Genomic DNA, 23,769 nt, shown 5'->3' with positions numbered 1-23,769 from the left:
CTATATTAAATGGCAAAAAGTAATGTGAAAGTACAAACAAAATAAGATATAACAATGAAGATTAAAGCAGGGATAGCAAAACTATAAATTATTATAATTTCCAACATGCCTGCAATTTATCCTGCCGACCGCTATCCAACCAAAGATGTACCTTTGTAGCATTGAAACGTGTATACGTTTTTAACATAAAATTTACCATTTGTGATTTTAAAAATTGCTTTTAACGAAATTTATAATTTCGTAGCTATTTTAATTCAAAGTTAGAACCAAAGGAAATCTGCTTAGAGTACTTAAACCATATAAGTTTTGGGTATATATCAAAAAATATAGCTCAAAACTAACTTCAAACTATGACCTCGGGCAGTTTTTCCAAAGCACTCATTTCTTATTCAGAAAACCACTTTTGAACGAATAATATATTTTAATAACTATTGTGAGTTCATAAAAGTTAGTTAATAACTGTTAAATTAAGCTTTATTTTTTTCTAATATTGTCCCGTAAACATTTTATCATTAATTATGAATTCATTGTTTTTAATTAATACTTCGCCTTGAGGTTTAATTAATTCTTTAGCACTCATTATTAAAACTCTGCTACAAATATTGTCTCTCATTCACTTTCCTTTCATTCTTTTAACATTGATTATTAATCAATTTTTTATTAATAATGACTTTCAAGTACTTTCATTACTTCAAGAATCATTATACTGTCTATAGGGACTGACATCGAGGGAAGCGTGGTATGTCGCGGTTGTAACTGTTTTCCTGGTCACAGTTTTTCTTTCTGATAGATGCCCCCTCCGGGGGCATAGGTGCAGAGCTGTGTGCCGGCGTCCATGTCCATGTTGTCACAGTCACTCAAGCACTTCCATTCTTTTAACATTTATTATTTGGTTTATTCATATTACTACTATTGCACTTCAAGCAATTTTATTCTTTCAACATTTATTATTAATTCATTGTTTTTACTAATATTGTACCTCAAGCAATTCATTCTTGTAATATTCATCATTAGTCCATTGTTCCTACGAACGTTGTCCAGGAAACACTCTCTTTGTCTTTGCTTTTATTATTAATCATATTAATATTACTTATTATTAATAATATTTATAATTATTCATTATTAATTATAGTTATAATTTTTTATTATTTATTGATACACCGAAGAGCCATTACATTAAGACAACCCTGCTAATAGCATGCAGGACCACCTTTAGCCCTCAAAACTGCCAGCACCCGCCGTGGCATTTAATCCACAAGGAGCTGATAGGTAGTCTGAGGTGTCTGGTACCAAGCATTCACCAGCTGGTCCTGCAATTCCGTCACATTGCGAGCGGGTAGCGTGGCATCACGAATTTGGTTTTCCAAGTAGGACCACAAATGCTCTATTGGATTAAGGCCAGGTGAATTTGGGGGCCAAGACATGACTTGAAAATCACTGGAATGTTCCTCGACGATTCGACCCTTGAGACATGGTGCATTATCCTGTTGGCAAACATCATCCCCCGCAGGAAAAACTGTTGCCATGAATGGGTGAACCTGGTCTGCTATGTTCAAGTAGCTTACAGACGTCAGGGATTGTTCTATGAGGATTATGGATCCTAATGTGCCCATGAAAACATTGTTCCTGAGCGAGAAACCATGAAAACCTGGGCGAGCCCATTGTTATAGATGGAGGGTGGTCATAATGTAATGGCTCTTCGGTGTATATTTATTATTGTGGTCACTATTATTGTACCTCAGACACTTCTACTCTGTGAAAATCCATTATTAATCTGTTGTTACTAATATTTCTCTATAGATCTTTCACTATTTTAACTTTCATTATTATCACTCTTAATGTCTCTCAAGAACTCTTACTTTTTTCAACCCTCATAATGAGTCCACTTTTGTTACTAATATTGTCACTCAAACGCTTTTATTCTTTTAACATTCGTTAATAATCCATTGTTGTTATTGAAATAATACGTATTTAAAAATCTATCTATTATTATACTGTTATTATTTAACTATTATTAAAATAAATAATTTTAAATTTAAATTTCACTCGTTTGTATTTGTTTAGTTCCAGAACAAGACAATATAATACTTGCAAATATGACTTACCATCTCTAAACGACAATTTTTATTTATTTATATTTTACATTTATATGTCTTCTAAAGCATACAAAAATAAGTAAAAGCAATACAAAGTATTCTCTTGTTTGCTTTTAATACACAGCAACAAACAGTTAGAATCAGTTTCAAATAAATTCAAAACATAGCTACAAAACAGGAAAGGATTCTATTATTTCTCTTTGTAAAATTAAAAGAGCAACTATTGTTCAAATAGCACTCGCTATTCAAAATGTAATTTAACAGACAGAATTTTAAAATATATTTTGAGAATTTCTCGTTTTAAAAAGAACTTATATAACAAATGCAAATATTGTTCTATTCATTTAATGAAAAGTTTTTATCTAAGGGAAATAAATGTTGAGGATGCATAAGATTATCTCAAAATGTTCAAATATTATCTGTTTAAAAATCAAAATTTACTCTATTTCAAAACAATAATAATAATCATATATTACGAATTCTGATGGCAACAAGAAAAAATAATTATTTCATATTACATAATTTTTTTAATCTCTTTACACATTATTTAAATTTATTTTATTCATAAGAAAATCATTTAGCATATTAAATAACTGGAAAATAATTATCAGTTGGGAAATGAGAGAAATAAAATTTTTATTAAGAAAAAAGAATTAAGTAAAACTTAAGAGCTAATAAAATACAAACCATTTTATTAGTGTCTCAAAAATTCACAGTTAAGTTCAGTTAAATGTATGTTACTTTTGACATTTTCATTTATGAAAGTGTAAATGTAAAAAGATGTATTTGTTATCCGTAAAGTGTATAATTCAGTTGGTGTTGTCGTCAGTTGCTAAGGCAGAGGGGATGCGATTCTTCCTATTTCTCCAGTGGCGCCATCTGTGGCCTAGAATTTGACTTCCGCCACACCCAGACGTCGCAACCGTTTCATATATCAACCGGACCCATTCAACCGGACCGTTTCAACCGGACCCATTCATATATCGATTCATATGTCCACAGATCGTAATTTTGACCTGAACCAGAGAACGATCCATCTCCAATTCAGTACCCCCAGCTGTGTTGATTTGCTATGCGAATGTGGAGGACTTTGTGATCCAACCTATTTAACGTGTGCCAGTAACCATTTAATACACGAGATGTCTTCGACCGGTTGGATTCAAACTCCCGTCCTCACAAACATGAGTTCAGGGCCCTGCCCACCAGGCTAAGTGCTTCTTGGAATAACTAGACAACTCAGTTAAGGTTCTTAAAATTACTGAAATCTACGATTTAACTATAGCCATTCTATAGAATAACGATTATTAGATCGTTAAAGTATAAAATACGGCACTCGAAAGTTCTTTGGACAGGTTCCACCTGCTTTTAGTAATTTTTGAACCTTTTATAGCTGCTTTGCAATGGCGTCATTCCGTTGATTTCAGACGAAGTTATCGTTATGAGCAATAATAAATTATATCCACAGCTTTTCCTTATTACTTATCAATTATTCATTCGCAATAGAGATAAAATGTATTTTATCTCTATTGCGAATAGAGATAAAATACATTTTATCTCTATTCGCAATATATAGAGATAGAGATAAATGTATTTGAGAGATTTTAGCTATGTTTAATAAATTAATTTGTAAAATAACTTTGAAATTGTTTATTTTTCACTTTAACAGTCTGTTATAAGCTATATCATAGAGAAACTTGTTAAAGTATGAAATTTTTCACCTATTGCATACTTTAACTGACTTGTCTAGTGAGATACCTAGTTATTCTATGAAGACTGAATTATGAACTTTAACGGCAACATAGATAATGTGTAATAATGTATAAAAATGTAATGATGATCCCTAACTATAATCTAATGATCGGATTTTACATACGAAGGCACGAAAAATACTTTTTCAAATATATTAAACAGTTATTGCTTCTGCATGATCAAATCACGAAAGCTAGTTACAGAAACACTGTTTTACTGAGTAGGTCTTCCTTATTTCGCTGGATTTGAATTTTTCTCTTCCATTTTAATATTAAAGATCAGACGCTATTTGCCAAATACACTTCCAATAGTCTACTCAAAAGAATGGTTGAGGATTTTTACGCTTCAGCATTCTTTTCTCTTTTCATATTTTTAAATTTTTTTTTTATTGTCTTCTCAACTCTTAACATGATTTTGTAAAAATATCAAGTTTTTACTTATAAATTTACGTTATGAAACTATGTAAAAAAATTTTAGACGCTGCATTGACATTTCTATTTTAGTCAGTATAAAATTGAAAAACGAAAAACTGCAATAAATAACTATTAAATGTAGATTTAAAAGGAAATCAGGAGCGAGGGGATGTAAATGTATGCAATTTTTGTTCGGATTGCGTAACTATGTTTCAAAGAGTAAAAATAACATTAAGAGGTTCAGACATTCCACCATTCCTCTAAAAGATTTATTATAACCATAAATGCAGCTAACAACTATGTTTGAGAATCAAAATTCGAACCCATCAAAATTAAAAAATATTGTTTTTTACAGAAAAAGCAAGGTTTGCAGACTGATTTCGTAACTTGATATCAAGAGTCCCAAAAATGACAAAATTTTAAAAACCAATTAAAAGTAAACAGTACTTGACAGAGATGTATTATTTGCTGCGTTTTGTTTTGGAAACTAAGTAACGCACTCTCACAATGCTTCAGAAATCCTTACTAAGTTTTATTTTATTTTGCAACCAGGCTTGAACAGTTGACCCAGCTTTGAGTTTTCGTCTACCAATGTTCAGTTCCTTAGCCTTGTAATTTTGAACTCAATGCAGAACTTACCTGCATTTGCTTTACGTGCAGAGGAAAAACGCGAAACCATTCCACTGTTAGCCCGATGGCAAGGGAATTCTAACCCATGATCCGACTACCACTGAAGAAATTCTGCATTAGCACTACGTTCCGAGCTTGGGGGAACAGGATTCATATCAACCAGCCATCACTGGGATTCGAACCTGGGTTACCTTATATAAAAGTGCCGTTCTATCGCCTAACCTACTGCGGTTCCCGTAATGTTACATATTGTTTCATATAATGAGGTGAACTAAAACATTAAATACATATTATATATATATATATATATATATATATATATATATATATATATATATATATATATATATATATATATATATATATATATATATATATATATATGACGTGGTCTGACGTGTGGCAGAATGCATTGCTTTGTAATTTCTCTGGCCATCAGCGTCATCTGTTGACGAGCATTGTAACTAATGTTCAAAATTTGATCAAAAAATTACCAAATTTTCTAAACATAACTCGGAAAACCATGCGTCTCTAATCTATTAGACTGATCAACGGAGGAAAATCTGAAAATATTGAAAAATTTTGCTATGTTTTTTGGGGGTGTTAAAAATGAATCCGCAGTTTGCGAGCAAAATCTTTGCCTTGAAAAAACTTAAAAATCTTGATTTGAGCATATAACTGTTATTTTATTTAAAATCTAAAGTTTCTGATGACATATTAGAGAAGTGGAGAAACCGAAAGTCATTTTGGGACGCACAATAAATAGCACTAATAATTTATCATATTTAAAACTAGGATTGATCTTTAAAAGTACTCTAGTCTTGATGATTGGAAATTCAAATATTAGATATAAAAATCTGATCTTTGGATCAAGCATTATACACAGGGATGGATCTCTTAGCTCGATGTGCAATACATCCAGAGGGCCTAATATTCTCGTGTATCCGCACTGAGAAAAAAAGCATGTTCAAAACTACCAGAATATGCTATAATTTACCGTATCTCTGAACTCACCTAAAATTTCGGTAATTTTTACCGAAATACTTTGGTAATAATTTTGTTAAAAGTAATAATAAAATATGGTTAGTTAATAATAAACATGCGATAATTAATAATAAACATAATTAATAATAAACATGTGATAAAGTTTGATTAATGTGCTAAAATTTGGTAATTAACATGATAACTTTGAGCATGGTATAAGAACCATTTATTCGATTAAATTTATTTTTCAGTTTTGTATTTTTTACTAAATGTGAGGTAATACAGAACTATGATTTTGAAAACGAGAATTTCCGGGAAACCGTTACCATATGAACAGAAAAATTACTGAATAAATGGTTTAAATACCATACATTTTGGTTTTATTACAAAGAATTATAGCTTTTTTTCTTTTACCAGAATTGTCATTACCATACAAAACGGTAATTTTATCGAAAAATTACCCTCCGGGCTGAAACTCTGTGTCAATGATAGCTGTAGTCATAAATAGTCTATGTTATGCATGTATGCTATGTATATCGTATTATATTTAGAGTTTATGTAAAATAAAGTCACTGCGAGAATCTACAGTTTTCTTTATAGTTAAGTCACCATTCCTCGAACGGTGCTTATCAATCTCCCGAAGATGTAGAGCATGATATTTTACCAAAACATCTATATAATTCTTTTTTAGAGTAATAACAATTCAAAACTAGCTATCCACGGTTCTGACATGAATGAAAAAGGAAGTTGCATATTAAAGGACAAAGTGGCAGAATGGTCATCAGCCAGCGGACTGAAGGTTATACATTTAGCTGATAGAAGGATTCGAAATTTCAAAGGCATAACCCTAAGGACAACATTTGTAAATGTAGGTTTGTTTTCTTCATATTTTGATGGGTTTTCATTATTTTTAAATTTGAAAAAAATATATCTATTCGTCTGCGGTATTCTGAGCCACCAAAGGTTTTTCACCATTTCTGTATGCTGTCAATCTCCACAGCAAAGAACAATACTGATCTTACGACTGTTTTTACGGTTGTTTTTAGAAGGCTCCGAAAATGTTGCTTTTTTGCGAGTAATGTGCTATTTTTATAACTGTTGTGAGTTTACAACTGTTACTCATGACTGTTAGATCCAGTTCAGCCTATCTAAAGCCAGCGCTGTCTACGTTTATTTTGAAAATGGCGCTAATGGCGCAAACGTCAATATGAAGAAAAACCGTAGTTTTGTAAAAACAAAAAGAGTTCGTAGTCTAACTTTTTAGCGTTTAAACACTTACTACAATGCTGCATTATCTGGGTTTATAAAAATTTGCGAAAATCGAGAATACGGCAGGGATTTTGATAATTTTCTTTTCTGCGATTTTCAAATATGTTTAATAACTTTTAAAATATTTTAGTTATTTGCCTATTCTAAAACCCAGATAAACCAGATAATGAAATTGTACATATAGTTTTAAATCGTCGCTTTGCTTCATGTGTCAGGCATTTAAACTATGACTTTTTATTTTCCCTGAAGACAGTGCACCAAAAAACAGAGTTTAAGAGCAATAGCTTTTTCTTTCATTCATATTCTGCATAGTAATATTCTTCTAACAGAAAATGTATCACATCCATAAACCTATTATAATTATGCAGGGGTGTAATAGCACAACAGATCAAAAATATTTCTACACAGTTTTAAGTCCATCGTAGTAAAAAAAATTTGAAAGATACTTTGGAATCTTTTGCATTTGGCTTGATCACTGAGGGCAAAAATTTAAGTATGTACTATTCTCAAAATTCTATTTTTAAAATTCTGTGGATGCGATTTTTTAAGAACTAAAATTACATTCTTCAGATGGTTTACACTTATTTTTGGTTAGCAGTATCAGATTTGGAATGATTGATAATTTTTTTTTCGTTGGAGCGATTATATTTTTTAGGAAATTGTTTCATTCATGGTCAAAAATATCCAAAGTTCAGGTTGCACTAAATACAAATGGACCAAAAATTGAAACTTCAATCCATCTATCATTTCATTTCTAGCTATTATTGACATTAAAATGCTACAAAATTTCAATAAAACCAATGCACCAGAAAAGTAATAGTTTCCAATGCGAGATTAAATTTCTTTTCGAAGGAATCTCCGAAACCAACTCTCAAAGGGTTGAATTTCTTAAAATGAAACTTTTATAAAATGTTTATTTCATGTGCTCAAAGTTTGAGTAAAATAATACTTTTCTGTTAAAAAATCTTAAAATATACTTCCTTCCCTTTAAAAATCTATATAACCTCTTAAAAGACAAAAAATAAATAAAATTTTTACTTGTTGTTACTATATATATATATATATATATATATATATATATATATATATATATATATATATATATATATATATATATATATATATATATATATATATATATATATATATATATATATATATATATATATATATATATATATTTTAGTATATAATACAAGTAAAAATATTTTTTTATTAAATATTAATACATAATTTGTTTAAGTAAAGGTAGTTTTTTTTTATCAGCAAATAAATTAAATGAATATGAAGAAATGTATTTAAAAGTACAAAAAGATTTATCTGTCTTAACCTTTACTTTAACCTTTCTTAAAACCTTCATTTCATTGTTTTTTGACAGATAATTTACAATTAATATCGAAACAAAGCCCGCATGGTTTCTTTAAGTTCAAACTGACCTATTTTTATGTAAATACCAGGAAACAGAATTATCATAAAATAAGAATATTTCATACCTTTCAAATTCGTAAAAACGTTGTTTTTAATAATAAAATAACAGTTTTTATTAAAACTGTTGTCAAGTATTTTACATAATTATTGATTTTATATTAATACTAAGATTTTTTTTTTAATAACGGGATTCACTGAACCTTCGTTCTTCACCTTAGAAGATGTGCCGGAAGTGTTGCTCATTTAGCGTTACCCGGTGGGCACCTGTGAACCAAAGTTACAAAGGCGAGAAACATTACCCACGCCACACTGCCACAGATACCCACTCAACGGGCTAGCCATATTCACAAATTAAACAACAGATGACAATACACACAGAAACATCCAACCCCTGAGTGGGATTCGAACCCGGAGCCTTATACCAGAAGCCTTTGGCTTCGCACTCAAAATTGGATCAGCTGTTCAACGGCGATTATTATTAGTTATACAATACGGCAGTTTTACTAAAAAATTTTCCGTATAATTTACGAAATAGGTAGCTAGTTTTATTCAAAAAGTACTCTTTAAAAAAGCTTTTTTTGTCAGTCAGTACTTTTCTTAGATAAAAAGTAACAAATAAAGAATGTTAACAGTATTGCATAAAGAACAATAAAGTAAGATATGCCAAAATTAAAAGATTTTGATAATAAAAAAATTTTCACTTCATAAAACACATTTTTTTCATACATTTAAACAACGTTCTGTTTATAAATTTAAAAACTATCATGCTGGCATGAAAGTATGAAAAAAAAAATTAGTTTGGAAAATCACAAAACAATATTTTAAAATAAGAGACAAAGTTTTACTTAGTTTCTTTTTTTTTCGATATTGCAACAAATCTCAAAAAATCTGATTTAAAATACAAATGTACCATGAAAATATATTTTTAATTGGAATTTACTTTGAACAAAAGAAAAGAATCAGCAACTATTCTCTTCACGTATGAAAAGTTAAATGGTTTTCAAAGACATGCCACATAAAACATTTATTTTAACCGGCAATTGCAGATTTTTTGACCATAAATAAACCAAAATTCCGTTTCTGTATTGAGATTAACCACATTCTTTAAGTTTATTAAATGCTCTATCTTAAGAACTCCATAAATTTCTCGTTAGGCTTTAAATTACGTGCACCTTTTTTTTAGAACTAAAAGTTGCTTGAGTAGAAATATACGGGTTTGTTAAATCTAAGCAATATTTATTGCGAAAACTAATTGAGATGTTTCACTTATTTATAGGTTTTCTCAATACAAAAGTGGGTTGATCCTTATAAATAAAATAAATGTTTTAAATAAATTTAAATAAAATAAGAAAAGTCTTATTTTATCCACAAATGTAACTATTTATTTTAAGGAAATAAAATTAGCTCTTTAATAAGGTTTCTTAAATATCTTAACATTAAGCCTTCTTTAATTAAAAAAAGAATAACACCCATTAATCCGCATGGTAAAACTTTATGTTCTACTAAATTACAGCACTTTTTTTCCTATGGTTTCTAATGTTTAGCTGCCAATGAGCTAAATTATAGCTCTGATCGTAACATTCTGTTCAATTTTATTTTAAACTTACGCTTAAGATAAATTTTATAGCAGAATAAAATATAAGCTTTAAGAGTTTTCTACACAGAGAAAATCGTATGGTAAAAACTACCAGAATGTAATAAACTTTACTGTGTTTCAAGCTCTTAGGTAACACCAAAAAGCTCTTTAATTTTTACCTTTTTCAGTGCTTCGATAACAATTGTGGTAATATTAGCTATAAATATGTTGTTCTTTTAATATGCGATGAAATTTAGTAAATATGGTAAAATTTGATCATAATATGTACCCAGCTGCAAGAATCTAAGTTACTTTCTCAGGTGGGCTCAGTTGGGGCGATTAAGCTCTGGTTGTTTAACTGGTCAATGTTTTTCTAACAGTTAACGCTTTGAATACTATATTATTTACGGTTATTTGACTGTTTTGTTTGAATATGGTATAATAACAATTAAATAAATTGTCATTTAACCATTTTTTCCGAGAAATTTCTAACAGTGTGTTATTTAAGCGCATTTTTTTCCTATTACTTTGATGAGAAATCCATGTTCTCATTTTGATTTTAAATACTATATACTTCAAATTGTTTAATGATTTCATAGCTTTTGAGCTCTTAAATTACTCGCAAAGTATTTTTTCGTGACTTTCTTTTAATAAATATTATTATAGGGGAGAATCGGGTAGCCCCGCCCACTATTGCTCATACTTCTGTATAATATTGAGTAATAATCAATATTTTTGTATGTCTCTATTGTTTTATCATCTAATTAAATAATGCAAAAAGAATAAACCAAAAATAGAATAGTTTAGCTTAAAAAAATAGAAATTTAAAAAATTTGACTACTGTATTCAACATATTTTCAAAACTATTGTTTACCATGTTACCAGCTGCATAAATACTGGAAACTTTGAAAATAATCCTTTTTTAATATAACAATTAATGTCCAATGGCCGATTGACTTGAAAAAATATTCTATACATATGAAATTGACAGTGGGCGGGGGTACCCGACACTCCCCTAAGTATTTTTAAACCAATATAAGTTTATGATTAATTTAGAATATTTTTTTGCGAATCTTAGGAGAAACCCTTTTACTTTATTTCTGAAGAGGGAAAACCGGAAGGAATTGAATATCAGCTTATAAAAACTTTAAGAGAAAAACTGAACTTCAAGTAAGATAATGTGAACTATTGAATATTTTAAAAATCTCAAATAGCGTTAACACTTTATTGTACAATAATCATATACTATTATCAAAAGTTTTGCATTTAAGAGATATTAAAAAAAGATTCATATTCCAAATTTTTAAGTTTAAAAAGATGACAGTTTCATTTAATTCACCGATTTTTGTTTTCAACGTTAGAACTAGCGATAAATCCCTTGAATATTCAAAACAACCTCATTGAGCAAACATTATACATTTAAACTTTAATGTTGCTATACAATTGGGAGCTTGTAAAAAACTGTCCAGAGCCTTTCTTGTGCTGCTGTCTTGTGAAAACTTGATATTAGTAAAGTACCTATGTTAAAACAATAATAAGGAACAGTTTGATGTTAATGTCAATTTCTGATTAAAAAATAATGCGATGTATTACTATATTGTCTCAAGTCTCTCATATTTTTGATGGTTTTACATTGAGACCCCAAAAAAATTTCGTCGAAACTAAATGAGGTCACAACTTCAACAAACAACAAGCTCCATTCCTGAGAATTATTAGCATACCAGCTATTTTCTGTTTGTTCTCTTTTGTTCAGTTTGCAGAGACTATTAAAACAATTTTAATAATTATTAAAGTGATATTAATATTTTTTTATTATTTTTTGCTTATTTATTATTTATTTACTTTTAGCAATTTATCTAGTGCCACTTTAAATAGAAATTTATAAGCGACGAATAACAAGAACAATTTATCTAATGCCACTTTAACTGGAAACTGATAAGCACAGAATAACAAGAACAAAATTAATCAACTAATTCAACTAAAATAAAAATATATTTACTAAACAACAGCTAATTTATGACTTCGCTTTTTAAAAAAAAATTCTTTTTCTTGTACTGCGCGACTACTTTCATTATTATACAAACAATTGAATACCTGATAATATAAAAATTTCATTCGCTTCAAAAATAATTAAACTTGAAAAGAGTCGGCATGCTTAAAGCAATCAAAAACAGACACCCATTCTCAAGACCCACCGAATGAGGAAAATAAAATAAATTTTATTCGCTTAAAATGCTATTGTTAATAAATATTGTTTGACTTAAATTAATTTTGTTAACATATCTAGAAATTATTTTAAAACCAAAAGGTTTAGGATATTAGCAATTTTGTATCCAACAGACGAAAAAAACCGCACTGCAACAACTGCATTTTTGAATTAGAATACCTTTTTTTTTTGTACAGAACAAAAGAAACGTCGTAAAAATTTGCTCCAGTGAAAAAAATTTATATTTAAGCATTTTTACAACTCCTATATTTTAAAATGAAAGTAATACCTCTCTGTGCGTACCCGTATGTTTTGAAATCTTAAAAATTCTTATAATTTTTGCCAAAAAACCAAGAAGTTGTGTGAACTTTTAAAAGTAATTATCCCTTTAAATATTAGCTATAGAAATATATTACCTTCTCATTAACATGAAATTAATAAAATTTGGTCGATTTTTTTTTTTTTTTCATTTACTCCCTTCATAAAGGAAACACTTCTCTCCGGGAGAAAAAGGAAAACTTATATTTACACTAAAATATGATAAATCGTGTAATTAGTATTTTCTCGTTGCTTGAGTTTTAAATGAGATTCGTCCATATTTTTTATATAAATTTCACATTTATAGTTATAATAGATTCTTGGGAGTCGTAATTAAAAAAATGTTGGGTAGGGAAATCATGAAAAATGCAAATTTTGCAAATTTTATTAATATTTTAATTAAAAATAAGAAGAATCGTCTTTAAAAAAACATGAAAGTTTAAAATAAAATTTGTCTTACTATCGAAAAAAAAATTCTAGGAGGAAAAAAAATATTCTTTATGATCAATATTGAAAAAGTAATTATAGGATTAAAAAATTCATGATTATATTAAAAAAAAGAACTTCTGAGCTCAAAATTTCTTCATGATTACGATGGAAAAAGAAATTTTAAAATGAAAAAAAAAAATCTTCATAATTAGCATGGAAAAAAATCCTTCGTAATTACAACGCAAAAAGAAATTATAGGGTAAAAATTAATTCCCCATAATTGTGGTGAAAAAGAAAATCGAGGATTAAAAAAAAATTTCATGATTTCAATGCAAAATTTAATTCTAAAATCTTTATGATTACAATGTAAAAAGAAATTCGAGGATAAAGAAATTCATCGTGATTCCGATGGAAAAAGTCATTCTATGAATAAAAAAATTCATCATAATTCCAATGGAAAAAGAAATTCGAGGATTAAAAAAAAATTCTCGTAATTCCGACGAAAAAAGACATTCTAGAAATAAAAAAAATCTTCATAATTCCGATGGAAAAAGTGATTCTAGGATGGAAAAAAAATCCATGATTACCATCCAAAATTAAATTCTAAATCTTTATGATTACAATGAAAAAAAAATTTTCGAAAATGAAAAAAATATATATACATGATTACGTGGGGGAAAAAAACTTCTTTATTTAAACTTTTCACTGATCAGAAATATCTTAAATATTATCAAATATTGGTTTTAACATTTTTTAGTTGATAACCAAATTAAAATATATGAGTGATTTTTAGGATAGAGGACTAAAATTGCATCTCCTACCCGTTATCCAGGATCTGAACACAAGCGATTCTGGAATTACTAAAAACACCCACGGGCACACTCTTTTAATTTTTTTATTTTAGACTACTGCTCGTCTTCAGAATCTGAAAAGAAAAAAAAAATCCTTATTTATAGTGTCACCTTTTCACCAAGAAATGTAAATTTATTAAGCTTTATAAATCTTATCTACAAAGGTCAAAGCTATTAAACCAGTTTTTAACTACATGCTTGTCAGGAAATGATAAATTATGTTTAAATGAACATCAGAAGCGAATGTCGGTGTTTAAGTCGATGAAACAGAAATCTTTTCTTCAATGCTTGAATATAGGAATATTTTATCATAACGTTTACAAAAATATTACAATTTATTTGTATTAAACTTTATGAAATGTCATATTACACTTATATTAAAAGGAAAACTTAAATCTTGCTATGAAAATGTTGCTGTTATGAAAAATAAAATTTATTTAAATCGTTTCATGAGCATTAAAAGAATTAAACCCTAATGTATAATTGTCGAGCAACGAGTAGCATAAATAAATATTATCTAGAACAAGTCACTCATTTCTGTAAATACAATTTAGAAATGGACAAATTTGAAGATAAAGAATCACCCTATTATTCACATTCCCTGTAATAAGCATTTTAGAATTATCTGGGACAAATTTTTAAATTTTTTTCAAAAATACATAGACTATTTTAATTATTTTTATACTGCTGTATTGTACAATAAAAATAGTAAAGGTTTTAACAAAACTTCCACGATTAAGGTTAGTGTGCCTAGATGCAACAGATGTTCAGTTACCGTCATTCGGGGCTACTTTGTGCAGGATTTCGCAGTTTTTGAACTTTGACATGTAAAAAAACTATGTTAATTCAAACTTTAGTAAAACTTATCGATATTATATTCATAACTGGACTCAGACGAGTAAATTTGATCAATATTGGCATTATTTGTATGTAATATTTACAAACAATAAGTCAAAACATACCTTGCACAAAGTAGCCCCCAAATGGGGCTACTTTGTGCAGCGATAGGAATTCAGTTTAATAATCATGTTTTTAGTAAAATATTGATACAAAATTGTTAAAAAAGTTAATTGTTGACGTTTTTAAAGACAAAAACATCAAGATATGTAAAGATATTAGTTTGAAAATAATTTTCAGCGTTAAAAAACCATTTTTTTTTTTGAAGAATTTTTTCTTATAAAGAATGTTTATTTCAAAACATTTGAGTTTAAACAAAAGGAAACCATACACATTTTTAAACATTGAAATGGTTGAAATTTTAAAAATAATAATTATTACATATTCATTAACAATTATAATATTGTTAAATTTGAACATAACATCCTTGAATGAACATGACAGAACTTGCTCTTTAGTTTCTGTCAAAATCACCTGATGCCCTATAAAATATATTTTTATGTGTTAAATCGTTTGATTAATTCATTAGAAAAATCTTTGTAGAAGAAAAATAATAGTTTACCAGGAAATTTCACGTGTTTCTTGTGAATTTTATTAGAGATAGTATTTCTGTGGATTATGTACTTCCGAGAAGCTTCTGCAATCGACATACCACCAGCAACTGCTTGCAAACATTGTTGCAGCTTTTCTAAAGTGTAATCACGGTATTTTCTCGTTCCAGGTATTTTTTTATAACGTCTGACCATTTTTCTGTCGAAAAAGAAAACGAATGAAACTTTGCACAAAGTAGCCCCAAAATGCATTTTTTTTCATTTTCCGTTTATTTGCTATTAGTTTTCAAATTTTTTTAAAGCTGACATGATATAATTGTTTATTAATATGTAAATAAAAAAATTTTGCACTTACGACAATTGTTTTATCAACGTCTTTGCATTTCACAGCTAAAGTTTCCACGCACACTTTTCGACATCCGACATCCTCAGAAAGTTGTTGACATTGGATGAACGAAACACACTCTGAGATTGTTTTAAAATTCGAAAAAATGTTTGTAGTAATAGAAGAGACTTCTATCTTCAAATTCCACACATTTTTAACGTGAAATAAACATAATACTGAATAGCAGCACTTGAAAAATTCCACATTCTAATTTGCACAAAGTAGCCCCCGCTGCACAAATGACGGTACATAAAATAATAATTAAAGATTTATCCGCAAGTGTGAGGGAATGAAAATTTCGCATTTCTGGAGCAAATCCCTATCTCAAGTGCAACGTTAAGTTGAAACAAAAACATCGGTGGCTGCTCTTATGATTTTTTAATTATAGATTTTAACAACGTTATTTTAATTTTTTTTTCCAGAATTGATATCATCAAACGCAGAGATCAAGACACGGGACGTGAGTTGCCAAATGGAAGCTGGACAGGATATATCGGTCTCGTTCAACGTGGTGTAGGTAACAATATTTATAATTTTAATAAATATGAAGAGCTAGGGGTGTTATATGAAGAACTAGCCAAATTCTTCAGGAGAGCCTCTTCAGTGAAAAACGCAGCAAAATTTATGTAGATGATTCAAATTTTTGTGTTGTAAACAAAACTGTGAAAATTTCGGGGATTGCGTTATTCGGTGAATAACACTAAGTTCAAATTTGCCACACCATTATTATAAAGCTACACGGAGGAAAAAAATTCTTTCAAAATTACCTTAAGAAAATTAATCTGGTTATTAAAACCAAAATATACGATATTTAAACCATTCATTTGGAATATTTTTCATTCATACGGTAACGGTTTGCGAAAGTTCTGGTTTTCAAAATTATATTTCACATTTACCACATATTTTAGTAAAGCATACGAAACTGAAAAGGAAATTTAACCTATTAAATAGTTTTTAGGCAATACGATCTCAGTTTTTTTTTACTTTACCATTTTTACCAAATTTTACCACATTCATCAAATTTTTCACATGTCTATTTTGTTTTTGTTTAATCCAACAACAAGGAGAAAAAATTTCTGAAAAAAATTAAGGTACTGCATTGAAGTAAAATTTCTGGTAAAAAAAACGTAATTCTGGTTAATAAATGAAAAATATACTGTATTTAAATTATTCATTAGCAATTATTATGTTCATATCGTAAAGGTTTACGGCAAATTCGTGTCTTCAAAATTATAGTTTTTTATTTCCACACATTTAGTACGAAATACAAAACTGGAAAACAAATTTAACGGAATAAATGACTTTTATGCCATTCTCTAAGATACCATGATAAATTACATCGGCACAAAAATTTACTCTTTCTGAATAATCAAGCATTTTTTTCTGAAAATCATTCTTTTCAAACTTCAAAATAGGGGGATAGGGTAGTTATAATTTGGAAAATGTAATTTGATTAAATAATGAGAAATTAAATAAAAAAAATTAAATAATAAGAAATTAAATAGGAATAAATTAAATAAGAATAAATTAAATAATAAGAGATTTAATAGTAACGATTTAAATGATTAGAAATTAAATAGTAAGAAATAACAGTTAAAAATGTATTTTTTGCATAAAACGGTGTTTAGATAAATGAGTTCTAATAATTGTGGAGAATTTTTTTAGTTCTTCAAAAGATATGGTAAAATACACAAAAGGAGAAATTAACATTTTTTTTGGGGGGGCACTCCAAATTTAAAACGTACTCATCAACTCTCAAACAATTGGGACTAAATTTTCGTATTACGAAAATTCTGATATTTTAAAGTTAAAAAGATGCGAACTTTTTCTTATGGTGAAAAAAGTGTTTTTATTCTTAAGAAATTAGCTTTTGCGTTTTATTTCATAACTTAAAATATTGTCTGCAGAAATTAACCAGTATATTTGTGATTAAGCCCTCGAATCATTAAGATTACATCATATTATTTGCAAACCATTCATTAGATCAAAAACTAATATAGTTTTGGAAATTATGAATTTAAGAATTTGAAACAATAAATAACGGGGTAAAAAAAAGTGTGTAAAAAATGCATGTTATTAAGAAACAAAATCTAAAGATCAAAAAAAAGCGTTAGATTAGACATCATCGAAATCATCACAATAAGAGATCACGTCTCTAGAAAAAAAAAGGAAGAAACACTTTCTCACTACCAAATTTCACCAATATCTTAACAAAGTATGTGACTTTCCATTATTACTATCAGATGTTGTATCAACATGCATTTTTAACAACCAACATTCCAAACAACAATGAAAGATCAATCATGACTTGTAGATTTACAGAAGTATGGAATTTGACAGGCTTTTTTATAGTTTTCTTATCCAAAATTATTGTTTTCAGTGCGAAATGTTACAATAATTTGATCATTGTTTTTGTAGCTACTTCTGTTTTCATACTACATTTGTTTTTGCTACAGAGAAAGGTAAAACCAAAAATACTAACATTTATTTTTTAACATTTTGCGAATTATAAATTTGAAGTAAACAAAATTCTACAAACAATACGAATCGACAAAAATGTACTAAATTTTTATTTCACTTTTTTTTGTTACTTCTGTGTGTGACAAATTAACTTACATGCGTCTAACCCTCATACGAACCTAAATTAAAAACAAAATATAAAGAATATTATAGGGCGCTGTCCTTATACATTTGTGCTTAAATTCTTTTAATAGAAGAAAAGACAAAAGGTGTTGTAAAACGAGCTAAAATATGTTCGGAGAGCAATCGCAGAAAGTAAAACTGGCTTTGAAGGAAATCAACTTTCTTAAAGATGAAAAGAATTTGTAGCGTAAATTTTTATAATGTACAAAAATTTACTATACATCGCCTTTCTGCTTAACTCCAAAAAAATATGAGAAAGTTATGAATTAATTACTGATTTCAATAATTTTGCATCTAGATAAAAAAAAAACATCGAATTATTTTATTAAATAATGCTTCTAAATATTTGAATAGTTTGTCTGTTTTAATGATAGTCTCTTACTTTCTGTCATGTATTATAGATAATATAAGCGTAAAACTTTACTTAAAAATTGAAGACAACCCAATTTTGTTTTCATTGTTTCAACCAATTTTGTTAGCATTTGACAATAGAAATAATGCATTTATAAAAAATTTTAAGTTCATTTGGCAAAAAAAATCGTCTGATTTATTTTATTTATTGAACTTGTAGCTTTCTAATAAATATCGTTTTCCTCCTTAGGATGTGATATTCACTGTGGCAACGATATCGATGCGAGCAACTCGAATTAAAGTTATGGATTACAGCTCACCTTACATTTTTAACAAGCTCAGCTTCGTCGTTCTTAACCCAGCCCTTGAGAGCAGACAATTTGTTTTAATCCGACCCATGACACCAACTGTATGTAATGTTCTATTTCTTTATCTTCATTTTACATCAGCATACCAGATGTCCCCAAAATAACCGACTAGTCTACGATTTGAAACAATTAGTTAAATAAAAAATTAAAATAGAATAGAAAGACTAATTTCTAATTTTCTTATAGTGAAAAGTTTTTGCTTTTGGCATTGTTTTTTTTCCACCATTGATAATAAAAAAAAACCTTTTTTAATAAAACAAAATCTGAACTCACTTCTTGCAGGTAGGTTCAGGGACATTGATGTCCCGTTAAATATCCAAACATATGTTACTCCATCAATATCCGACGGTAGCAGATGATAATAAAATGATAAACTTTAAAAATCATGCAAATTATGATCCGAAACAACGTAAAAGGGTATAAGTAATACTTATATTATGACAATTATGACACTCATTATTTCTTAGCACTCTTTCAGTTATGGCTCGCGATGTGGTACACAAATCTTCAAAAACTGTGATTGCGATGACAGTTTAACAAGTGCTGACAGCCATCAAATAGAAGGGGGAAGTTGACATCATGAAATGTATGACAGCATGTAATGTGCAAATCCATGGTAAAATGAGAACTATTTTGTCCAACAGTCTACTAGGAATGTCTTATGGGACATATATGTCCCATCAGACGTTCAAACCTAATAGGATATATATGTCCCATCAGATTCGAAAAGGTTAAAAACTATTTATAATATTTATCGATTGAATATTTTCTACTGCATGCTACATCATTCCAATTGAAATACGTTGCATGCACATTTGATAAATTTGTCATGTTGTGCCATGATATTGCTGCAAATGGCAGTCATTTTTGTTCCGTTTTCATCAAATTATCTTTGAAATCATGGGTCATTTTTGAAACATTCGCTGCTATTTTGTATGTAATGTTGTTGTAATGATTGTAATGCTGTTTGAGTATTGCGTAATTTAATATTTGTAAGCAATGTTCTATGAAATGATTCGTTATTATTTATATAGCTTCTCGCCTTACTAAACATTAAACTATTTATAAGGTTCATAATAACTTAGCTTCAGAAATAATGATGGAAAGTTTGAGAAGTAATGAATTTTTATCTAAATAAATTTGGAAGATAATCGAGAACTATTATCTTTCAATTTTATAACAAGAAATTTCGTTAAGAGAAAAAGTAATTAAAGTGTTTAGAAATTCAGCAATCAATTGATCAAATCAGCAACAATCAATTTCAATTTGAGCGAAGAAGCGTATACAAGGTGTTCCGCAAATGTTGCGACAAACTTTTTGAAGAAGCAGGGCGCATCATAAGGATTAAGAATTAACCAGGAAACCGTGACCGGAAATGTTATCGAATGCAACTGAGGGCGCTTTCCTATAATGAGCTGTTACATCATGTGCCTTTGAACATGGGGCACTTTTATTTGCCTACATTAACTTAATTTTTGATTTTTTATTAATTATTGCCAAAAACTGCTTTCAAATAGCTATGGCTAAGACGGCACCAAAAATCTCTGCTCGCTTAATCATTAAATTACGATAAAACAGCATTTCTGAACCTATTTTAATGGAACTCTCGACAATGACTAATAGTAACATAAAACTAATATGAAATTAAAATGTTTTAAAAAAATTATAAATATAAAGGTGCAAGTTCAAAGACACACGAGTAACATGTCCATAATAGAAAGGCGCTTCCTACCAGCGTAAGATGACATTTCCGGTTACGGTTTCCTTGGTAATTCATAATCCTTATGATGTGCCCTACTTCCTCTAGAAGTTTGTCGCAGCATTTACGGAACACCATGTATATATTTAAAGCTACCTGTGACGGTTGAACACATTACTTTTTAAATGTCTGATAACTTAGGCTAACCTTCACATTTATTCCTAGCCCACGTCGGTTTTTAAACTCGTGCAGAAAATCTAAGTTGGCGCCGAGGTCCATGAATCCATTCGAAAGATATTAAGAAAACTTTAGTTTGTAACAATGAGTTTCTACAATGGATTTTTTTTACTTTTTATTCGCCATCTTTTACAGAAAAAATGGAGAATGTTTATAATCCAAATCACCACATGAAAATATTAAAACTGCAGAGAAAGAAACGCGACCCGAATTCGAGCTTTTTTTTTATTGAGTTATAAGAATACATAGAGACAGACGCTGTTTCTGGAAGCTCTGTCGTTAAGGAAAATAAAAGAGTTATAATTTAAATACCTTACACTTGAAGCAATGCCATGATTTTAAACTATATATGTATACATTTTAAACTTACAAATAACTTAAATATTTTAAAAGTTATTAAACTTCTCTAAAAATAGTTAATTCGGCGACTTTTTTCCACCTAAAGGAAAATTATCCATATCACTGCCGTATTCTGAGTTTTTTTTAATTTTTATGAGCCCAGGTAAGGCAACAGTGGAGTAATTTTTTAAGTATTAATAAATAAGACCACAAAAGCTGTTCATTTTCTCAAAACTGTGGCTTTTCTCCATATTTTCGTTTTCCGCCATTTCCAAAATAAGCGTTGGCAGCCCTGGCTTTAGATAAGCTAAACTTGATCTAACAGTCATATGAGTAACAGTTGCAAACTCACAGCAGTTATAAAAATAGCATATTTTTCGCAAAATGGCATCATTTCATACACAGTCCTAATATCTTCTTTCAAAATTTTGCTTTCAAATTAATGACACGGTTTCCAGATGTACTAATAACTACTAATTTTCTAGTTTGCATTTATTCTTTGAAGGTTTGGGCAAGCATTTTTGTAGCTCTTATTCTTGGTTCTGCAGCCTTATATGCCCTAACTCATTTTCTACCAACAAAACATATTGTCCAGGATTCTTACAACTTCTGGTATCTTCTAAGCACATTTGGGAACGAAGGTATGTAATGCATCCACTAATGTTCCAATTATGTTTTGAATAGCCAACTCCCTCCTCATTACAACAGTAACACGCAAACATTCCATCTGCTGTGAATAGCCATAATTTTACGTTAATGTGTACGCTTCAAATTAGCATCGTTATTTCTAAATAAGATTTTGTCCACACAGAAGAGTTAGTGTTCAGAAAATAATGCTGGCGATAGATAAGTAACACGAATGAAAAATAAATAATAAAATTCAAACATTTTGAACACATATCTACATCATCCACGTTCTTACTTCTAAGTTAACATAGTTAATTACAAAATGATATTTTCTTGCACTCACAAACATGTTCGATAAGCCGGCTATGTTCGATTGATGTTGGAACTTTTCACGCAAATTATTTATGAATTTTTTTGACAAAATAATACTTCAACGTTCTGAACAAATATATTTAATTTTTAAAAAAACATTCATAATTTTTTTGATTTACCACATATTTAGTTTCAATTTTGTTTAGGTCTCAAGACTGTGGGTCCCGCAGTTGACTGATCGTTAAGACACGGTTCCCAGCAGATCACCGAAATCAAGCATCACTGGCTACGGTCAGTGTGCGGGTGGGTGACTACTTGGATCAGTTTGCGTAGGGACCGAGGGTGTGCGGTATGGGTCCTCGTTAAACTGTTCTACCGTAAAGTGCTCGACTTCAAGTGCAGGTCGTTGGGCTACCGAAGTGGGGGTGCCATCCCCTCTGCAGAGGATCAAAATTGGGATGGCATGTCTTCGGATCATCCTCAGGGATGTTTCCCAGACCGTCGCCAATAGCCCATTGTGCAGCTCTAGTGCGACGTAAATGAACTACAACAACTCAAGACTGTGGAGTGTGTTTCGTTTAGTAGCAATCTTTTAGCTTGCAGGGCTGTCAAAACTGAATATGCATACCTGTCGAGGAGGGAAGATGGTTACAAGCTCAGGAAGGTACTTTATTTATGTCGCCCTAGAGATGGCACGTCTGGCAAGTCTTGAAAATTTGGGGTGCCTATTTTTTAAACACTTGAATCACGTCGACTGTTTGTTGCTATTTATATGGTTTGAAGCGAAAGTTTTAATCAGGTAATATCATATCGATTGATTAGCCGTATAGGCAGGGTAGGGTGTTTATGCATAAAGGAAGTTAGTCCCAGGCTGCAAATAATACTAAATATCATAAAATCAGAATATCTAGAGCTATCTTGCACAATTTTCGAATTTTAAAAATATTCAGAAGGTCGTTGTTTTCTCTGCATTATATGACATTAAATTCTATACAAACTAATATTATCTAGCATTCTCCGTAATTTTATTTTGCATTACTTTTGATGCTATATAATATTACATTTTATATTTTCTGTTATTATTTTGCGTCATTTTTTCTTTTGAAACAAGCAAAAGGAAGGTTTGGGATGATAATGGAATAATTCGGCGATACAATTTTACTTAATTTTCTGTTTTGTTGTGTTTTTAAGAAGCAGGTGTTGTTGTGGCTTATCGTCCAACTGTCTGACGAAGTCAGATGAACTCCATTAGACCATTAACCCTCAGAAAATCGAGAGCCAGAAGTGGGGTAGCCTATAAGTCTTCCTTGGAAAGACCCAAGCATTCCAGGATATGTTCTGACGAGACCTGCTGAGCTTGTCATTTAGAGCAGACTTCTAAGAACCTCCTGCCCCCAGAGAACGAGAGACT

At 29.6% G+C, this 23,769-nt stretch overlaps 1 protein-coding gene across 1 annotated transcript in view; it reads left to right on the top strand.

The window, feature by feature from the left end:
- LOC122270903 (glutamate receptor ionotropic, kainate glr-3) overlaps positions 1-23,769 on the top strand; it is a 38,281-nt gene that overhangs the window by 6,126 nt on the left and 8,386 nt on the right. The window contains exons 3-7 of the mRNA XM_087161051.1: positions 6,564-6,740; positions 11,224-11,315; positions 16,205-16,295; positions 19,027-19,185; positions 21,925-22,060. Coding sequence (XP_087017177.1) covers positions 6,564-6,740; positions 11,224-11,315; positions 16,205-16,295; positions 19,027-19,185; positions 21,925-22,060 — 655 coding nt within the window. The remainder of the gene's footprint in view (positions 1-6,563; positions 6,741-11,223; positions 11,316-16,204; positions 16,296-19,026; positions 19,186-21,924; positions 22,061-23,769) is intronic.

Source organism: Parasteatoda tepidariorum, chromosome 1 (genome assembly GCF_982258835.1).
Source record: "Parasteatoda tepidariorum strain Cologne lab strain chromosome 1, Ptep-v5.0, whole genome shotgun sequence".
Taxonomy (NCBI): Eukaryota; Metazoa; Arthropoda; class Arachnida; order Araneae; family Theridiidae; genus Parasteatoda; species Parasteatoda tepidariorum.
Note: the sequence above shows the minus strand (reverse complement) of the source record. Positions and strands in the feature narration are given on the sequence as shown.